The 21,064-nt window shown below is 37.8% G+C and overlaps 2 protein-coding genes and 2 long non-coding RNA genes across 5 annotated transcripts; 2 read left to right on the forward strand and 2 right to left on the reverse strand.

Moving 5' to 3' along the window:
* Positions 1-291: 291 nt before the first annotated feature.
* Positions 292-3,251, forward strand: LOC148879834 (beta-carotene hydroxylase 2, chloroplastic-like). Its single transcript, XM_088961544.1, has 7 exons — positions 292-849; positions 939-998; positions 1,111-1,182; positions 2,115-2,249; positions 2,508-2,633; positions 2,741-2,797; positions 2,893-3,251. The coding sequence occupies exons 1-7, from the start codon at positions 424-426 to the stop codon at positions 2,971-2,973; spliced, it is 957 nt and encodes a 318-aa protein (XP_088817670.1). The 5' UTR covers positions 292-423; the 3' UTR covers positions 2,974-3,251.
* On the reverse strand, positions 3,020-3,647 carry LOC148879835 (uncharacterized). The gene is made up of 2 exons (XR_016104348.1): positions 3,466-3,647; positions 3,020-3,396 (listed from the first exon to the last, which is right to left on the reverse strand). It is a non-coding gene; the product is annotated as an uncharacterized LOC148879835 (long non-coding RNA).
* Positions 3,648-10,552: 6,905 nt separating this feature from the next.
* Positions 10,553-11,493, reverse strand: LOC148879836 (uncharacterized). The gene is made up of 2 exons (XR_016104349.1): positions 11,001-11,493; positions 10,553-10,912 (listed from the first exon to the last, which is right to left on the reverse strand). It is a non-coding gene; the product is annotated as an uncharacterized LOC148879836 (long non-coding RNA).
* On the forward strand, positions 11,163-20,713 carry LOC148879837 (uncharacterized). Of its 2 annotated transcripts, XM_088961546.1 has the most exons (15): positions 11,163-11,990; positions 12,140-12,348; positions 12,470-12,540; positions 13,085-13,173; positions 13,324-13,374; positions 13,754-13,849; positions 13,946-14,022; positions 16,989-17,175; positions 17,439-17,513; positions 17,828-18,078; positions 18,182-18,251; positions 18,324-18,419; positions 19,215-19,278; positions 19,732-19,810; positions 20,230-20,713. In XM_088961546.1, exons 1-14 carry the CDS (start codon positions 11,685-11,687, stop codon positions 19,779-19,781), a joined length of 1,692 nt encoding a protein of 563 aa, XP_088817672.1. In that variant the 5' UTR covers positions 11,163-11,684; the 3' UTR covers positions 19,782-19,810; positions 20,230-20,713. The 2 variants fall into 2 exon arrangements, with proteins under 2 accessions (XP_088817672.1, XP_088817671.1); XM_088961545.1 differs by lacking the exon at positions 19,215-19,278.
* The last annotated feature ends 351 nt before the right edge of the window (positions 20,714-21,064 follow it).

Consider the following 21,064-nt stretch of genomic DNA (forward strand, 5'->3'; position numbering starts at 1 on the left):
TCTTGATATGTGTTTTGTTTTGGTCAAATACTTTCTACATGGCTTGGTTGCTCAACTGAGGGAGGGAATGTTTTAAAAGTAATGGACATTTCACTACTGAATACTGATCCAATTGTTGGGACACGTGTTTCATCCTCACTGCCCCACATTCTTTACATGCACTAAGAGGTCACAGATCAGAGAAAAGATGAACTTTTGGCCTTTGACCAAGAAAATGTTTAGGGTCAGTTTTGTAAATTAGGGAAAAGATAGTGGCATTTCCACTGGTTGTTTGATTCAAATGGACCGGGTTCGGACGATGAGGTCCCCATGCACTTCACTTCACCTACTAATTCCAGGCCTTTCTACAGGCTGAAGCGCTCTCTGTCCTCCTGAAATCCGAGTTCATTCGTCCGGCTCCAAGCTCTCCGCATAAGAGCGATCATGACAGCCGGCATCTCCATCGCTGCGGGCGCGAAAACATACGGTTTCGGCCAAAATTCGTTCATGGGTCCCAGAGCCACCTCCTTCATCCGTCCCTCTTCTATCTTTTTCTCTCCGGCCATACGCCGTCCGCTTAAAATTTTCCCCGCGAGGAAAAGTATGAGAAGGACTATATGCTTCGTCCTAGAGGAGAAGAAACAAGATAGCAGTAGTGGTAGTAGTATTCGTACTAGTAGAGCTCCAGAACATAACACAGGTGAGAGCTCCGATGAGATCAATCGGGTGGTACCCGCACGAGTTGCTGAGAGACTAGCAAGAAAGAAATCAGAAAGGTATACTTACCTCATCGCTGCAATCATGTCTAGTCTGGGAATCACTTCCATGGCCGTGGCCGCTGTTTATTACCGGTTTTCATGGCAAATGGAGGTATGCGTTCTTTCTTCTTTTGCCTATTAGTTTTCCTTTTTAATGATTCGATTTCGTTAACTTGGGTTTCTTTTAATTTCCATTAACAGGGAGGAGAGGTCCCTGTTTCAGAAATGCTGGGGACATTTTCCTTATCTGTGGGCGCTGCTGTAAGTATTACATTCCCTTTATCTCGGATTTCTCCAACCGGATTCGGAGACATGGGGATTTGTGAATGATTTTATTAGTGAAATTAACGAGATGGGTATTGTGAAATTTTAGGTCGGAATGGAGTTTTGGGCTAGATGGGCTCACAGAGCGCTTTGGCATGCTTCATTGTGGCATATGCACGAGGTATGGATATGCTTCTTCCTTTTCTTGATTTCGGATCTCCTGAACTCGATCTCGATGTCTTTCACATCCAATTGCATGATGCCACGTAAGCATAAGATCATGTGCAGGTATCTGAGTGCAAAGAACGTTCATGGAGGTCAAACGTCCTTTTCTCTTATTTTTAATATATTAAAACATTAAAATTAAAAAAAAAAATGGAGGGAAGAAATTGATGAGATGAGAAGAAACGTGTGGGAGAGGGGTTTCCGTCTTTTCCCAATTCCGTCCCCGCCTCCGCCGATGCCACCATCCACCGTCGTCCACATCCGATTGCCTAACACTTCTGTTGACTCATAGTTGTTACCTCTCCTCCGCCAATCAGATGCTACCCTGTCTCGCCACGTCCCAACCCCTCCCTCCTCCGGCCTGATCCGATACCACCATCTACTCTAACTTGCTTTCTCCTTCTCTAATGTCAGAACCCGATCTGTAATTGGTCCGATCAATCTGTAATATTTTTCTTTTTTTAATGTAATGGTTGAATTCAAAACTGAAACCACGATATGTCTCGTTGGAAAGAGTTTCTGTCTCTAGAAACAAAGGGGCGGTGCCGGTGAGGAGAAAGGGTTGTCGGTAAGAAGATGACCTCTGTTATCATCCACTAAATTTGTATCTCACGGTTGGGTTACCCTTTTTTTTAATATATAAATGAAACGAGCATCTTTAGACATCTTAAATTGCTCACACATGTACAACGTTCATAATGTGTGATGTGAATGCTGTTATATTGGTTGTGCAGAATGGACTGTACAGGAGATCTGGGACTCCCTTTTCTTCTTTTCTTTTCAATTAATAATTAACTTTTGAATCGTATTATCATTGACTAATTCATTTTTCCAAAGTTTAGGCGGTATAACAATTTAATGAAATAAATATGATAAAATTGAATGCAGTCTCATCACCGACCCAGAGAGGGACCCTTCGAGCTCAACGATGTCTTCGCCATTATCAACGCGGTTCCAGCAATCTCTCTTTTATCCTATGGCTTCTTCCACAAAGGCCTCGTTCCAGGACTCTGCTTTGGTGCTGTAAGTTTCGAATCTCTCTCTCTCTCTCTCTCTCTCTCTGCTCTTAGCTGCAACACTGAAATTTAATTATTAGGGTAAACGTGAAGTAATCCCGATGTGATCCTGACGAAAAGGTGGTCTGCATAGCATAGATGACCTTTTTGTCTCCGGCTCAAACTTGAAACAGCTACGATTCGTTAGGCCGTTAACGGCTAACGGTTAGCCACGAAGTTCAATTAAAGATGCTTTGAATTACGGGGATAAAGATTTCGTTTGCAGGGTCTAGGAATAACGGTGTTTGGTATGGCCTACATGTTCGTCCACGACGGTCTGGTGCATAGAAGATTCCCAGTGGGACCCATTGCCAACGTCCCTTATTTCCGCAAAGTTGCTGCAGCCCACCAGGTAAGCCTACTCTGCCTCTGCCCCTGCCCCTGCCCCATCCATTTTGGTCGGTCGAATTAGTGCGGAGTTATGACCTTCCTCTGTATATACTTTGCCACCTGTTGCAGATCCATCACTCGGACAAATTTAACGGAGTGCCCTACGGTCTCTTCTTGGGTCCGAAGGTGGGTAACCCGACGGCCCTTTTGAACAGTTTCACTCCCTTTTTATCGTGTACATCAGAACTCAGATGTACATTTTGTTGCTTCTGTTGTTGCAGGAACTAGAAGAGGTGGGAGGCCTCGAAGAGTTAGAGAAGGAGATCGATCGAAGGATGAAGTTATCATCCAAGGGTTCATGATGAAGTAGCCAGCGGAGCTTACTTTATGGAGACCATTTACAGATGATTGTTTGTCAAAAAAAAAAAAAAAAAGGAAAAGTAGCACGAAGAACTGAAGAAGAGGAAGAAATAGAAGGACCGATAGTGGCTCTGCTTAGCAATCAGTCAAATCAATATCACCACTTGGATCTTGTGGATATATATATCACTGTATTCCACTCAGAAGGAAAGATAGAAAAACAGAAATTAAAATAATTTCTGGGAATTTTGTGGATATCCCAACTTTTTTTACTCCAAAATCTACTTGCCTCTATCCATTCATCTCTCAATCTGTCAATCTCCAGCAAAATAATGACAATTATTGGCGATAATTTCAGTTAATGATCAACTTTTTACTGCATTATTTGGAATAATTGACCATGGAGATCGATCGCCTGTGCCATCCTGCATTAGTGGTAGTACGTTAATGGAACACGACACGAAATGACATGGAGATAAAAAGAGAAAAGATACCTCTTTTGTTAAAAAGTCAGCATGATTGGATGGTTTCCATCATCTCGCTTGTAGATACTTCTGCTTTCTTAGTGAACTGTTTCTGTATGAAGTGACGGCCACCTTATTGTTTTGTTTGATTCCATGTTCTCGGTCATTATATAGTCGCTAGATGCCTCTGCCTTTCTCTATGGTCTATGGACAGAACTCTACTCAGACGGATGCTTCATTTGTATTTTTCGGCTATCCCAGGAAGCAATCAAAGGGGTGTAAACATTCTGGTCCATAGCCTTTCTCTTCAGTCTTCATTGAAAAATCATTTTGAGCATTTGAGTACTCCACGAGAGGGAAAGAAAGAAAAGAATTCACGTTACTGAACGATTGAGCCGTGTAGAAGACAACATTAGCTTTTAGCCTTTTTATTTGAATTGAACGTATTGATAGGATTGTAAACCTGAATGTGAAATCTGATATTGAATCCCTTCAATTCTTCCTTCCAACAAGAGTTGGGTAATGTAAGAGTTTGAGGCTTAGAAGGAAAAACCAGACTATTGGATGCTAGTTGCGATTTCCAACTAACTTGATCTGCTCTCCTTTCTATTAATCCAATTAAATTACGCCACCTTTCCCTATCCATAATTCCTTATTACAAGGGATTTAGGTGGTGGTTGCCAACACACCATCTTAATTATGGTCTTCGGCAAACTTGGAAGGCCGAAAATTGATTTTGTTTTTTTCCGTTTAATAACCAAAAACTGGAAAGATAAGAAGACATAAGCACGGAAAGACCCGGAAAGGCCGAAAACATCAACTTTCAGAAAGCTTCAAATGAAGCTTTTGAAGCTTTCTGATCTATCCACACATGATAAATAGACTAAACACCTTTTTAAAAGCCCGATATACCGAGCCATTTACCAAACGATATTTGTCTTTAAAAATAATATAATACCCCAAAAGCTCAGTTTTGGCCATTTGCAATCTATGAGATCTTCTAAAAAGACTTGCTAAACGGTATTTAACCTTTCAAATAACCCATCAAATGTTAATCTCTATTAGGTACTATTTTTTCAAGACATCACATTGGCGCCCCACACAGTACATCCATGGAGCACCCCACAACACATCCCAACCAAGAATTGGAAACATCTCCCATTGAGTAAGGGAGATCAAGGTTCAAAGTACCCATACGTATAGTTTTGGGAACTCCCTAATACGTCCCTACTATAGAGGGTGTATTGGGGTTCTGACCGGTTTTCTCTATACGTGACTGAAAGTATTCTATTGTTGTTAATCAAAGCACCCACTATTTTTTTTACCACCTTTATCAACCCAAGAGTTTCGCCACAAAAATCAAAACCTTCATTTTCCTCCGTAATATTCGACCAAACCCAGATATCACAATGAAGGAACTTTGATAAATAAAACACCCAATTTATAGCAAAACAAAAGAACAATGCTAGCTGGTAGCAGATCTAGGAAATGGAAGAAGAAGTGTCTCGATATACACCTCAAACTAAAATCATTCCAACGGTAAAACAAAGCTAATAATCATTAATAGTGACAAACAAACGTATTTGTACAGAAAATTTTAAACTGGATGAATTCAATAAATAAGAAGGCAGATCTAACCAAGCAAAAGAGCTTGTTTTTTATAGAAAGGGATTTCATCCACGTCTGAACGACAAAGATCAATCTTGATCTTATACACCACCCAACTTTGAACTGTAATTTGATTCGTTGTTTAGAGTTACCAGATCCGTTAAGCTTGGGCTACTGTAGTGGAAAGAAATGGAAAGAGGAGAGAACAGATTTGTTCAAGCTTGGGTCGCTAGATCTGTTGCCCATCTCATTTGAATCGACAACGATCAAATCTCTTACCCACCTTATTTGATTCACTGTTCAGTCTTGAATCGCCGGATATGTTCAAGTTGGGGCCATTGTAGTGTTCAGTTTGAGTCGTCGAATCTATTCAGGCCGGCTACTGGCAACTGGTATACTGGTTTCCACAGGGAAGAAGATTGTTTAGTGTCGTGGGTAACTAGAAAAAAAAAAGGATTTATTTTTGGGAAAATTCCAAGTTAGTAGTTTAGTACCTTCTTGTAGTTTAGTAGTTTAGTACCAAACATAAAAACGTGCCACTGCAATTCCTCAAGTCTCAAAAATTATCAAATAAGTCCAAAATTGTTTATGAAGATTAAATGGCATATAAAAAGATAAAAATGCCCTTATATGTCATATATAAGATAGTATGAGGATGGAAACAAAACTTATCCGGCTAAAAGGATGGTATGAGGATGGAAACAACTTTCAAATGATTATTCGTTCATAACCTTCAAATGAGAAGATTAGGTGAAGCCCTGATTTAATCATACCTAACTAGTGAAGCAACAATTAAGTATGTGTTTGGATCTGTTGGTGATTATTGAAAAAATGCCGCCACATCATCACCACATAGGCATTGGCATTTATTGCATATGAAGCAAAATGACACAATTTCAAAATGACACATCAAAAAACTGAAACGCTTTGATTTTTGTGCATGGGGCATTTGGAGAAATGCCAAATTCTTGTTTCCTCCAATGCCCTAGTGTTTTTTGAAACCAAATGTTGATGTGTCACACCTTAATGGTTATTAATCGGAGGTGGAGAGTAAAAAAAATGTTTAAAGTGAAACCCAACCAAACAACAAAAACAAGAAACATTTAAAGTAAAAAAAAAAAAAAAAACGTTTAAAGTGAAAAGTATAAATACAAAATTTAAGTGGAAAAGTACAAATAAACGGCCACCCATAAACGTAAACAGAACCAAACACCCTCTAAATCTACAAGCTTATCAAGTTCAAAAAACATTTTGGAATATGCTTGGTTTTACCTAAATGCAAATAGGTTTCAAAGAATGCAATTTAAGTGCAGATTTTCAAAGAACAATTCTAACATGCAATGGCATCTTTGTTATAGTGGATTAGAGAGAAAACACAAATAATCTTCTTCCACACCAAAGCAAATCAAGCCAACTGGAGGCATCTCAACATGTAATCATCTAATTGTTCCAATCCAAGTAGGGTCAAAAGCAGGCTGAGTGGCGAAGTTCAGTTTAAACTAGAACTATTTTGCAAAACTCATATCTCCCTCTTCATAGAGACTTAATTAATAATGCTCTTGATATATTGATCCAAATTCAGCTCTCCATGCATGATCATCATCATGAAATGGATTTGTCTTGTTGCTTGCTATATCAGAATCCTATTGGTATAGAGGGTGTTTGGTTCCGTTTATGTTTATTCAATAAACGTGTTGTTCTTGTGTGTCTACAAAACCGAGAAATACATTTAATGAATGCGTTTATGACACATAAGCACCATCAGACACCACATCAGCAAAATGCCAATAAACACCTATCTGTTTTAGGAAGCTCCAAAATGAAGCTTCCTGAAATAGGAGAGGCACATGTAAACGTTTGCAAACTTCCGTTTTGCAAACTTCAATACACACAAATGCAATTAATAAGGCACTTGCTGATGGGGCACCTATGTGGCACCGTCAATAAATGTTTACAACAGAACCAAACATATACAAAGCGGTTGCAAAGCAAATTCTGGCAACCAGCTCTTTGCAAGGTACTATTTCATGGTGACCATCTCCATTTTGTGTTTTCTCTTCAACTTATCCATTTCCTTCTTTAGTTTCTCATTCTCTTGCTGAGCTCTCATAAAGTTATTCTCCCACCAAGGCAGCTTCTTCTGCCTCCCTCAACCTCACAAGGAGTTCTCCAGTAGCATGAACAGCTTATGTAGTGTCTCTAAGTTGAATTTTGAAACGCATGTTCTCCTTTTTCAAATATTCCCATATTCCCATTCTTTCTTCTTCTCCACTCTCACGGCTAAAAGTTCTATAGTAAGTGACTTGGCAAAACGAGAACCAATACATTTGGCTCCTGCTTTTGCAACTGCTCTCTTCACTTCAGCAATCCCTTCCATGATCATCCGATGCCTTCTAAACAATTCATTGTGCTTCACTTGCAGCTCGGCATAGTGTTGGGCAATTCTAGCATGGCCTAGGGCAGCCCTTTGTAGTGCATCATCCAACTCCTTCGTGCATTTTTTTTTCTCTATCCTCAATTCTACCTCGACCTTCTCAACATATCGGTGTCTTGATTCAATATCAATTCTAAGCTCATTAATCAAAGATATCCACTCACTGTCCATCTCTGTCCACTTTGTCTTTCCTTCTCAATTTTTTCATCACTTTTGTAATGGGAATCTACCTTTCTTGGCTAGATTGATAGCGATAACAAAGGAGAGAAACTTTTTCTCTCTTGGCACCAATTCAATCACAGAATACAAATCACAGTAAAGACATCTCAATTGTATAGCAAATAAAACAATAAAGGTCTGGGCTATGGTATTCAATGTGCATAAGCGGAGATAGAGCAATAGATCGTGTGACTCAGTAAATTGCAAGGATAGGAAGAGATTCTTAACAAGGCTTTGGAGCAGAGGAACAAACTTGTCTCTACACGCCACTTATATATGGTTCTTAAAAGTTAAAATGAGCCTTTGCTTTGCTTCATAATTATGGTGCGCATGAGCAGTCGAACATTTAGGTGGTGTTTGATAAATCTGAAAAGTTAAAAAGATATTAAATGCGTCTGAAATCTAAAAAGAGGCATAGGTGCTTTTTTACTTTTTAGAGGATTTGAATCCATAAGTTTGTGTGTTGGATCAACCATTTATTGTCTGAAATTTACTGATTTTACTATTTTACCCTGAAACAATACTATTTGGAAATGTTGAATTCAATTTGCATTATCTCATAAAAATAAAATTTTCAACCTCAAAATAATATTGAAACAATACAAATAAAAAATAAAAAATAAAAAATTAATAATTACTAATTAATAAATGAAATAATTAAAATTAAAAAAATAATTAATGACTATAAAAATATTAAAATAATTAATAAATACTAATTAATAATTTACAAAAAATAAAAATTAATGAAATAATTAAAAATTACTAGTTAATAAAAAATTAATAATTAATAAATAACATAAGTAAATTTAATAAAAAATAATTAATGTTTAATAAAAATACTAAAATAATTAATAATTAATAAAAATATTATTATTCACCAAACCACCGTTGCTGCATGTTGTAGTTGCGGTGGCAGTGGTGGGAAGGCAGGAGAGAGAGAGAGAGAGAGAGAGAGAGAGAGAGAATGTTTAGGTTTTCTAGGTTTGGGGTTATCAGGGGTGCCTCATGTCATTTCCAAAATATTGTAACGATATTTTGGACTATGCATCGACTCTAAAATGCATCTGAGCGCGTTAAGAACCAGCCCAAAGTCTATTATTTTAAAATCTGAAAATAAGATCTAGACCAATTTTAAGAGGTAAAAACCAAACAGAGAGGTTTGAAAAATACCATTTTCAGATTTAGACCTCTGAAAAGTGCAATCAAACGCCACCTTAGTTTTTGTTGGATTCATAGTTTCAGACATTACACCCATGGTCCCATCTTTGACGCCTACAAAGAAAAAAGAGAATGACGAGGCTGGACTCAACTATTCTTTGGTCATGATGGCACTACTTGTGTTGTCTCGTCATGTAGCTGCATGCCCCTTTCTTTTAGTTCAGTCTCCACGTAGAAGACGATGAACATCTTCTTTTAAAATGTAATTTTGATTTTTTAAAGTTTTAAACCATAAATGTCATCACATGATAAAAATAACCGACGAACTACTAACGATAGAACTAAATTGACGGTTTTTTAGAGTTCAAATAGTATACTGGCACGTTTTAAAGTTCAGATGCTAAAAAAGTGTAGTGTATCAATATGAAATCTTCCCTTTATTTAAAAAAAAAGGATTTATGCATAATAAAATATAAGAAATGAAGTTAACGTTTCAAAGGAAATGTATATAATAAGAAACGAGTAACATGGTCTAAATTAATTGGATAAGAGAGCAAGAACAGGTGAATAGGAAATCCGAATTCTTAGATTAATGGGTGAGTGGGGTTATCTTTATTTATGCATAACAGCAAATTAAGCCATGTATTGTCTCCTGTCTCCTCTCTTTTTGACTCTTGCCCAACTGGCGTATCTCATGGGCTGCTAACTGTAATCTGCAATCCCAGGCCCACATCCACATTGTCATTTATGTCAACAAAAGGCAAAAGCTATATCTCCACCGTCATTGGCTGCTAGGATTTTGCCACGCACACTCCATTTTTTTTGGTTGGGTAATGAAAAGCATGGAATTGTGTTGTGGATAGACAGAGACAGTGAGACAGAGAAACGAGGCAGACCATAGAAGCAACACGTGTTGATTGATGCCAACACTACACCCATGTGATTGTTGGGGCATCTCCTCTCTCTTCCACACCGCGACTACCTCGATTTATTTATTCTTGTTTTTTATTTCTTCTTCTTTTGGAGAATGATGATTGATGAAGACCTGGGGCGACTGGTGACGGGGGAGGGGAAAGCAAAGCAAACCGTGTCTGGACTCTGGACTCTGTAACAGGAGTGACCAAATTAATTGAAATATGAACTAATTGATTGTATTGGGCTAGCCCTGTTTTTAACTTTTTATTGGCCCAACCCAAATACGAACTAATTGGTCTTCAAGAACTTGTAAATAGGTCCAAGCCCATATACTCTATGAGCCATCAGCCCATCGGATCAGGTGAACCTAATAGCTGTGTTACTGGCTGTGTAACGAGTAGTTACACCCCACGTCAGCCATCCGCGCAAAGAGAGATTAAGTGACGTGGGGCGTTATTATTGGTTTGGTTACAAATAATAAAGTTCAACTAATTAGGATCGGATAAATTTCTTATGGTTTAACTAATTGACTAAGTGTATTTTTACTATTTAAAAATTCATCAACATTATCTCTACTGTTTTTAACAATTGACTAACTCTTTATCTGTTAAATTTCCGTTACACGTGATACTATGTGACTAATATATATATTCAAAATCCCGAAAATACCCTTTTCTCCTCCATTCGTTTGATTGGTAAAACCATCGATCAAGTTCTCCTAATCATAGATTCTAATGGTAAGAGTGATCTTGGATGCCAAAACTAAAATAATAACAATAAGGGTAGATCGACAAGAAAGGGGAACCTATGCTCAATCTGAATCTCAGTATAGTGAAAATCAACAGTCTGAACTCGATCAAGCTTACAAAGACAATTAAGAAATAGACGGGGAGAGAGAATATGATGATACTTGGCAATTCTTCAGGATCCCACGTAGACGTCGATTTCTATGATTATTTGAGTTGGATTCGGCGTCGACACATTTTCATCTTTAGATAATAGAGGATCAGTTCCTCATCGGTGGGGTGGAATCGGAACCCAGGACGCCAAGCCTTTGCATCTCCAAAATCATCAGAAGATAGCAATGTGGAATCGGAACCCAGGAGGCCAAGCCTTTGCATCTCCAAAGTCATCAAAAGATACCTGTGTAGTCAGAAGAATATTTTTCTCTATTGCCGATAAACAAATGAATGAACAGAAAAAGAAGCAAAAAAGTCAGGAAAAAACAAACACCCAAAAAATTAGGTCAAAAGTGTACGAAAGCCCTTTTTCTGTTTTGCTTCTCTCCTATCCAGGATCAAAATCAAAACCTGAAGATTCTCAGGATCTTCCAATCCAACGAAATTGATAATATAGAGACATAAATAAATGTAGCTTCCTCCAACCAAAACCCGTTGCCTGATGCGAAACTCGTAGGATGGGTGTGCTTTAAAAGAAGCACCTGAATGAGTCCCCAATTGAGGAGATGGCTGAACGGGATGTGGTGTTTTAGAAGAGCGCTAAGGAGTGACAGTTGTAGTGGTTGCAAAGAGAATGAGAGGGGCGCCGACTTCTGCAGCTCCAAAGTAGGATGGCGATTCCGGAGAAGGGCGCAAGAGTAGCGGTTTCGATTGTTCTGAGAGATCTACAGTTCTAGCCGTAAGGAGTCTTACTGTTGTCCGATCCAAGTTCCGATGGTTTTGGCAGTTTCGGCGAAGAGAATGAGGAGAGGGAGAGAGATTCGTGAATCTACCGTAAAGAGTAAAATAGTCTTTTTATATCTACGTCGTTAAATGCATTAGTGAATTGTTAAAATTAATAAAGATTTTTCAAACAATAAGGATACTCTTAATCAATTAACTAAACCGTAAGGGTAGTTTAAAAAATTTAACCATTAGGATTCTTTTCGGAACACCCCCGACCGACTCCAATCGACATGGAGTGTCCGACGACACCTGCTCCTCACTCTCACCGGCTTCTTTCTCCGGTGGTTTCCCACCGGAAAGATAAACCATGCCACATAAAGCTTTGTACGAAGACTCATTTCGAGTCAAATGTCGATTTCTTTGGCATTTCTGCTTCTATACAGGGGGAGAAGAGAAACTCGCTCTCAGGTAAACTCACAAAGCAGAGATACCAAACCTTGTTAAGCATAAAACATCACCGGGAGAAGTATTGGGTTCACTTCATTGGCATTGGAGGCTGTGGTTTATCCGCCCTCGCCATGCTTGCTCTCAAACAAGTAAGTTCCTCTTAACCCTAACCTAACTCGACTCGAGTTCCTCACCATTATCGGCTGTAAGACTTTACACATGAAATAACATTTGAAGAAGGGAAATAAAACACTATTTCTTTGAATTAATAAGTTTTAATTCGTTGAACCTATCTTAGGGAATGGAGGTCAGCGGCTCGGATATTGTATGGAGCAGCTTTATGGATGGATTGCAAGAAGCGGGAGCACGATTATATTTGGGTCACTCGATATCAAATATAAAAAGGAACGGTGATGGCTCAAGCCTACCTAATGCAATTGTTGTGTCCAGTGCCATTCCACCTGAAAATGTGGAGATTTTGCATGCCAAATCTCTTGGTGTACCAGTGTTAGTATCACCTATTCTGTTTTTAAATAAATTCTTAAAACCAGAGAGGCAAAGCCAATCATTTGTTCGTACGTTACAATTTAAATTTTGAGCATATAATTGATCCCCTTGATATATACAGGTACAAGAGAGATTATTGGCTGGGAAAGATAACAGAGCATTACAACCTTATTGCTGTAAGCGGAACACATGGTACTACATTTGGGTCTAACTTAAGCTTATTTTCCTCAGTGTCCATATGGCCTTAATCAATAATCCTCATCCATTGGCTATTTTCTATAATTGGTTGGTAAATGTGGTATTTCTAGAGTTTACTTCAACCAACGTTTCAGTCATTGCTTGATGCAACCTGTTCATTCTTCTCAATGAACGGATCCAGGTCTTTTTCATGTCCCCCATGTTAATCATGCAGCTGGGTTTTGTAATACAGTAACAGAATTATGAAGTAAGCTCTTACATTCTTGTCTGATTGGTTGAAAATGCTTGATGAGTGAAAAAGTAGGGCTAGTTAACTTTTAAATCTTGAAGTAGGGGTCTGTTGGATGTGAAAACAAAAACTAGAATCTTATGTACAATGGCATGCATTTTAGTCCATCAAAGAATTATAGCCTATGACTTTAGGTTCTTTTTTATCAGAGAAAAGAAAGCATTAACTTTTTTTTGTTCTTTTTTTCATGTTCTGCTATCCGATCATTGCATTCCTCTAGATCATTTATTGTTATCATTGATATTTCAGGGAAAAGTACAACTGCTAGTATGCTTGCATATGTTTTGAGTGCAATGGGAGATGACATTACTGCTATAGTTGGAGCTCATGTTCCACAGGTATCCTTTTTCCAATTGAGAGAAATGAAGAAGAGTTTGCACTTGTATGGATTATCGTTTATCTTATCTTTCATAGTTTTCTGTCTCTCAAAATGAATCAGTGGCATAACCAATTTTGTTTTTTTTTTCTCTCTTTTCTTTTGGTTCCAGTTTCAAGGGGGAAGCACTATTTCTGGACATGGTCGTAATTTTGTCTTGGAGGTATGCCTTTACATTTTCCTAGATAGAATTGGATTTTTTAGGACAGAAATTATTTTGCTGACGAATACTTTGATAACTACAAGTTTTCAAGGAGTTATTCAAAGTCCCTTTGTCATTAATTAGTTTAGCACTCTGCCTTACATATTGGGACCTACATATGTTTTATTGGTGCAATATGGACCTGCAAACATGAATGCTAAAAATTTTGCTTCTATTTACTACCTGGAAACCTCTTCTTTTTCTTTGTCCATCTAGTTCAAAGATCATATCAAGGGTTCTCTTGTTTACATTTTTCCTGGTGAATTCTTAATAGATTTCATGATTTTTTTACCAACATACTGATAGATCTGTATATATGAATATTTTCTATTCAAGGTAGGCTGATGAATATGATGGCTGTTTCCTTGGATTATCACCTTATATTGCCGTGGTAACAAATGTAGAATGGGAACATGTTGATGTATTTAAAGACGAGGTTTGTACTTGATGAAACCTTCATTTCTTGACACTGAAATTTAAATTGCATTTGTTAGTCCCCTATCTTTTTGATTGACCTACTACCGTTTAATAGGAGGCAACTATAAATGCATTCAAGAGGTTTCTCAAGAAGATCAGGAGTGGTGGACATCTCATTTTATGTGGAGATAGGTACATATTTGTAATCCTTTTCTAAATAGAGACATTTATGTGCATTAGTTTTCCTCGGAGAGGACAGACATGGTGTGCTATTTGTTTACTTTTTTCATTACTGGAACTGAGGAAGTAACAATAATATAGTTTTTATTCATTACAGCATTTTGGTAGACCAAGAACTTCTTTTGTTATTATATTCATTTTGTGTTACATTCCTTGCATTATGTATTCTGAGTAACAAAGTTTGTTCCTTGTTCAGTATTGTTCTCTTTTACTGTTTACTCCATTAATATGCCTTAAGATTTTTTTCTGGATAGATGCCTCACCACAGTGACTGCTAATTTCATACTTCATGATATGATTTTCCTGTTGTTTGAGTATCGGAACCCTACTGCTTAGTTTAAAAAGTGTTTTCAACTTCCATAATGGTCATCACAGTCAGCAGTTCTTTGTTTGAGTATCGGAACCCTACTGCTTAGTTTAAAAAGTGTTTTCAACTTCCATAATGGTCATCACAGTCAGCAGTTCTTTGTTCGGAAAAAATATATTTCCATTTTTCCCACGTTTGGGGAGGGGGGGGTCATTACTGTGGATACCGAACAAGCCACAAGAAGTCTCTTTTCTTGAGATCCTAATTACCTGAACACTGGACAGAAGATGAAAAGGTGAAGGAAGGTTAACTCTACATATCTTGCTATCCTTAACCTTTTATATGCAATTGAGTGGTTCAATCGAAATAAAAATGATTCCTAGTTGTGGATTTTTTTTTTTTGATAAGTAAGAAGTGATATTCCATTAATTCAAAGATCGGTTACATGAAAATCCCCTTAGAGAGGCATGAGGTGCTGCCTCTCCATACAAAAAACACAAAAACTACATCAAAAAGTGCATGACTGTTAAGAAGACACAAATTACAGTTGCACCCAGAACAATGTTTCCCTGTTTGTCCCTCGTTTTGCCAAGACATCAGCAAATGCATTAGTTGATCTCCCAACCCACTGTACTGTTACAGATATATTCCTTGTCAGCCATTTGAATTTCTTTATCTCATTCTTGTAGTCCCACGTGACATCCTCTATATTATTTAACCAGTCCACCACTGTCTTAGAGTCCCCTTCAACCAGAAGCTGCTCCACACCCATTTCTTTTGCAAGAATTATTCCTTGTATTGCAGCTAACAGCTCTGCCCATATGAAGTTCATAACACCTAAAGGGCCAGAGTATAGTAAGACAGCCTCTCCAGCCTCATTCCTCAGTACACCTCCCAAACCAGAGGGACCTGGGTTGCCCTGGCTACTTCCATCAAAATTCAGCTTCAAAGAACCGTGAGGAGGGAGGACCCAGCTTGTCATTACCTTTATCTTTGAGGAGGAACAACTTGCTACTAATAACCAATCCCTCCAACAGTCAGTAAAAGAGAAATGATCAAACAAATCCAGAGTCTTTAACCAATGTATTGCCTTATACAAAATGCAGTCCTTGAAGGCCTGACTGTTTCTCCCCTTTTCGTGGAAGGTCCTAGCATTCCTTTCTTCCCAAACTGTCCATAACAAGGCTGCTCGTGCACACCTCCACATTTTCCTCTGTCTTTTGTGGGGCCAATAGAACATAGAAGGGTTAAAGATTGTACTTACTTCTGTTGGCATAATTAACACCAAAGCAAAGGGAGGTAATAATCTCAAGTCTACAGACCTTTTATCCATCTGTGTTGGCTACATGAATATTTCTTTCCTCCTTTCCACTTTGTCGCATAGAACTAGATATAAAGAGAAACATAAAAGAAAGGTTGAAAAGAATTAATTATCTAAGCAAGATGCATTGCAATGTCATGTTGCCATATATCACACGATGCTCATGCTGGACTCAGTTTATTTAAACATAAGCAAACAAGTTTGGCTAGGATTGGGTGATGACTAGAGAAGAATTCGATGCTGATGGTCTACAATGGCAGGATATTTGCATCAAAGAGAGGAAGTAGCTAGGATGTGGGAGGTGCCTGAGAGGGGGGAGAAATGAACTAAATTTTGATGCAGCTATCAGACCATGAAGGAAATGTTGTGATGAGCTATGCAAGACCAGAAACGGTTGGAAACTCATTATGAGAAGAACTACTTGCACTACATCAAGGCTTGAAGCTAGCAGCTGATGCTGGTTGGAATGGGATTGTGGTAGGAGGCTGTCAAGTGGTAGTTAATTGGATTCTGTCAAGAGTTTGGGCATTTAACTTTCTGATACGGGAACTTAAATTCTTGTGAGATTGAGTATGAAAAAAATATATATATTTTAGAATGGGTTATGCCAGCACCTAGGCTATGTTACCTGGATGCGTTAAAGACACAGCTGGATACAGTATTGGATATAAATTTACAATGTAAATTGAAGTATCTGAGACAACATGGCACCCTTGTACCCAGGTGTCCAGGTCTCATAGCTGAAACTTTATTTTAATTTGTAGTTGTACCAAGTGACTCTACTTTTCTATATGGGAAGTAGTTTTGTATTTCATTTTCAATCAAATCAATGAAGTCAAATATGTTATTAATAAAAAAGTTCGGCTACATGAATGACATGGGTACTATGCATCATGCCATGCAGAACAATACTCCTAAACTATCTTCCATGGCAACTGCACATTAATGTGATGGGGGTATAAAATGCTTTCCATAAAAATGCATCAAGTTCCTTTATCCATTTTAAACTATTTATGATTATTCCTTTTGAGTAGTTTTGGATAATGCATTCAACACCAAGGCTTATATATGTTGAGTATGCTGACACCTGAGTATAGCCTGCAGTTATTGCATCTTTTAACACCAAGGCTTATAAGACATATTGAGTAAGAAAGTACAACATATCAGCGTTCACTAAAAAGTCAATTGTGCATATCTTGGGATGCTGCTGTCTTTTAAAGTTGAAGAAGACTAGAAGCATGAGATTTCATTAATCTCTAACTTGAGAACATTCTGCAATTGACATCACAGTGAAGGTGCATCTAATTTGCTGAATCAGAGAAGGCAAGAAACTGTATCTGACCATGCTCAGCTAACACCAAGTTTCCAGCTATCCAGTGATGGCTATAGAATATCAACTTATGGAATATCAAATTTCAATGATTGGCATGCATCCTCAATTCGCCTGAACTCACAAGGTGGTAGTGATTATGTGCTGGTAAGCACTTGCTTTGTTTGATTGAATTGGGTAATTCCATCTAGTTTCAACTGTAGGAAAATATGGTTTATTGCATGACAAAACACAATTGATCTTGAATAATGTTTCTTTTTGCTTGTCCTGTTGTCCATGCGGATGTTTATTTTGGCATTTCTATACTGCACTTATGGTGTTTATTTAAATCATCTGATTTGTGGCAATTAAACTTATAAATTAGAGCCATAAAATTGTCAAATGTAAATATTATTTTGAATTGTCTGCAGTGTCATAAGGGGTGTCCTCTGGAAGAAATCAGCCTACAACTCCCAGGAGTTCATAATGTACTCAATTCGTTAGCGGTGAGCGATTCCTAAGTTCATGATTTCTATCTTTAGCAGACACACCCTTCCAATGCTAGAGTGTATCATTTACATCATTTCTAACATGCAAGTTCCAGCCAAAAATTCAATAACTAATCAAACCCATGATGAACTATCTGTCATTTTCAATTTACCTGGATCAGAGGAACCTTGGAACTGATAAAGTAAAAGATATGAAACCTTGGGATGTACAAATTATACTACAAGAAGACATAGTCCCTTCAATTAAAAGTCTCTTCAGTTTATATATTTTTTATTTTTTATTAGCAGTTGTTTGTTATTGTGACTTTCAGGTTATTGTTACAGTCATGGCACTGGTCAATGATAATAACCTAACTTGTGATGCAATCAACCGCTTGAGATTTCACTTGAACAACTTTATTGGTGTTTCTAGACGATTCAAGATGATTGGTAGGATTTGCAACTGCCATATATATGACGATTATGCACACCATCCAACAGAGGTCCATGCAGTTATCCAAGCAGCCCGCCAGAAGTTTCCCATTGGGGCTTTGTGGGTAGTGTTTCAGCCTCATACCTTCAGGTGTTAACTCTGAACGAAATGAATAAATACATACCTTCAGGTGTTTCAGCCTCATATCCACTTATCTGACTAGCATTTTTGCAACATTTGATGACTTCTGCAGCCGTCTAGCAGCATTTATGAAAGATTTTGCTGCTGCATTTGGTGATGCAGATCGAGTGGTTGTCACTGAGGTATTAATTATTCATTTCCCACTTTCTAGCAGTTACAGGTCCACTAACAGTCAACATTATTAATAATGTCAGGTTTATGCTGCTAGAGAAGTAAATATTTGGAACATCAGTGGAAAAGATCTAGCTACTTCAGTTGTGGGTCCAAGATCTGAGTACATTCCTTCACTGGTATGCCAAAACAGCTGTTTCCGCATTTTCTACAAATTATGTTGTCTGGATTTAGAAAACATCCTCAAAAGGCATGATAAAGTTTCAGAATGTTAGATGCTTATTATTCAAGTATGCCAAATAAAAGGTCCTCACTCAATGGGTTTTACCAGGAAGAAATAATTCAAGGGATCTTTGTTTTGCCCATAGGCATATACAAAACCTTAATGGATATAAAATATTTTAGGGCTGCAATTGCTTGGATTCAAATTGAATCAAATATGCTGTATTCAGATTGGATTCGTATATAGCATTCCATTAATATATTAAATAAAAATTTATTAAAATATTCTATGCTATTATCAAAATAAACTAGAGATGACTTTGGTATTATATATCATGAATAAAATGAGTAGAAAATAACTTTATGAGACTTGGACATATGACTCCAGCACACACGCACACACACTAGGGGTGCAACTTGGGCGGGCTTAACCTGAACCTGGCCCAGCCCAACCCGATTTTTTTTTCACGGGTTGGGTTGGATTTTTTGGGCCTCGGGTTGGGACTGGGCTTGAAAAGGCGGATGATTTTTATATTTTTCGGGTTGGGCTCAGGTTGAGGTCTTGGCCTCTTGGGTAACCCGAGCCCGGCCCTTTAGATTATAGTGATGGGTGGTATGGCAAGGTTTACATGATATTATTAATTTCTAATAGTGATGGGTGAAATTTTTGTTTGATGGCTCTTTAGATTAATAGAATTATTTTATTTTATATTTGATGGTTGAAATTAACACTAAACTTATCAAAATTCCAGGTATCTTTTCTTTTCCCCCTTTTGAAATTAAAGTTTTCAGTTTATGATTCAAAGAAAATTCCAGGTATATCTTATATTTTCTAGTTGAAATAATCTTCCTTTTAATTTTATGATGAAAATTATATTGCATATTTTCTTTTCTAAATGCAATATATGTATTACACACACATAAATGTATATTAATTTTTAGTTTGGGGCTTTGGACTGATTAACCAATCCAAGTCTGGTTCGGGCCCAGGCCCAACCCTAGTGCCTGAAATTTTAGTGCGGGCTGGGCTTGAGTTGGATAATTTGAGCTTGAGCTCGGGCTCGGGCTCGGCTTGGGTTTTGGTTGGACCTGGGTTGTGCTAAAACCCGCCCAACTTGCACCCCTAACACACACACACACACACACAAACCAACATTAAATATTCTTGGATTCTGATCAAATTCCAATTCAAATTTAATATTGTTTGCAGCCCTAAGTAATTTCCAATTTTGTCTGCTATACTAATAATTTGTCTTATGCACTTATTAGGAGGATGTGGTAGATATATTAGCACTTGGGATATCGATAAACCCCAATAGGGAAACTGTTGTCTTAACACTTGGTGCAGGTAATTTTGCTCCACAAATACATATTAGGATAAGTTTGGGAGTGCTTATTTGAAAAATAAGTGCTTAAAAACAAGTGCTTATTAGAATAAGCACTTATGAGCGTTTGGTGAAAAAAAGCACTTATTTTAAACAGGGATAGTATGGTGTTTTTAAAATGATGTGACAGGCCAAGATAGGCCATAAAGGAAATAAGCCCAAAATTTAGGCTTATTAAGCACTTATTTTGGGCTTATTTCCCAAACACAAATCAGTGCGTATTGGTGTGGTCCCGGCCCAAAATAGGTGTTTATTCGAATAAGTACTTATTTTTAAGCACTCCAAACTTGGCCTTCTCTTGCTATATCTAACCAGATTTTGAATACCAAACCCATGCTATTTCGTTTCTACTATATGCTTAACATGGGATTTACGTGGTCAGGTGATATTACAAATGTGGGAGTGAAGCTGCTTAGTAAATTGCAAGAACGGTTGGAAAAAACATATTAGCATATGCCATCTGATGCTTATTACCCCTCCCCAATCGACAGTTTACTCCTGAGCAGGAAAAAAAACCAAACAAAAGAATACAGTGTGTGGCAGTTTGGTCCAAGACCAACTTTGACGTATAACTTTCATTTGGAATTTGAAGGGCTGAAAACACTGCAACCTGGAGTATAACATGATGCTGGCTGGGTAGTGGAGGCATTTTGCAATTGTCATCTGCAAGTTGGATATGATATTGATACAGATCAGTTGCTGAGTTGGTGAAGTTTGGAGCTTACCCATAAGAATGCATGGTCCAGCCGTACAAGTATTCCTACAGACGACTATGTTAAGTTGCAAAAATGTCAGATTGGGTTTGTTGTGGGCTGTTAAACCCAATTTTAAAATCAAACTGGGATTGATTGAATCCGGATAAGCAATCTCTCTCGTACTGTTTTATTTTCATAATGGGGGAATTCACATCTGCGCCCCACATGCACATCTCAGCGTGCATTGGGAACATCTCCCGAAGTTATTCCACATGCAGATATCAGTGTAAGATGTTCCCAATGCACGTTGAGATGTCCATGTGGGGCGCAGATGTAATGAGATGTTCCCAGTGTACGGTTGTGGTGTTTTGTGCACAGGTTGTTGGCAGAGGTTGTGATTAGTATAACCTAACTTAGATTAGGTAATGTTTCATTTAATTAATAGCTCTCTTGTTATTAATTTAAGGACAAATTTCTTAAATTACCTATGCTGTTTAAGTTAATTGACCAATTCTATTCTTA

This window comes from Nelumbo lutea, chromosome 1 (assembly GCF_056320005.1).
Source record: "Nelumbo lutea isolate HS-2025 chromosome 1, American lotus-T2T, whole genome shotgun sequence".
Lineage (NCBI taxonomy): Eukaryota > Viridiplantae > Streptophyta > Magnoliopsida > Proteales > Nelumbonaceae > Nelumbo > Nelumbo lutea.

Bases quoted from the DNA above. Each gene is read 5' to 3' on its own strand.
- LOC148879834 (XM_088961544.1), top strand. From the start codon at position 424: ATGACAGCCGGCATCTCCATCGCTGCGGGCGCGAAAACATACGGTTTC. The intron at 999-1,110 runs GTAAGTATTACA...GTGAAATTTTAG, and splicing joins CCTTATCTGTGGGCGCTGCT to GTCGGAATGGAGTTTTGGGC. The intron at 2,798-2,892 runs GTGGGTAACCCG...CTGTTGTTGCAG, and splicing joins GTCTCTTCTTGGGTCCGAAG to GAACTAGAAGAGGTGGGAGG.
- LOC148879837 (XM_088961545.1), top strand. From the start codon at position 11,685: ATGGAGTGTCCGACGACACCTGCTCCTCACTCTCACCGGCTTCTTTCT. The intron at 11,991-12,139 runs GTAAGTTCCTCT...AACCTATCTTAG, and splicing joins CCATGCTTGCTCTCAAACAA to GGAATGGAGGTCAGCGGCTC. The intron at 18,079-18,181 runs GTGTTAACTCTG...TGACTTCTGCAG, and splicing joins TTTCAGCCTCATACCTTCAG to CCGTCTAGCAGCATTTATGA.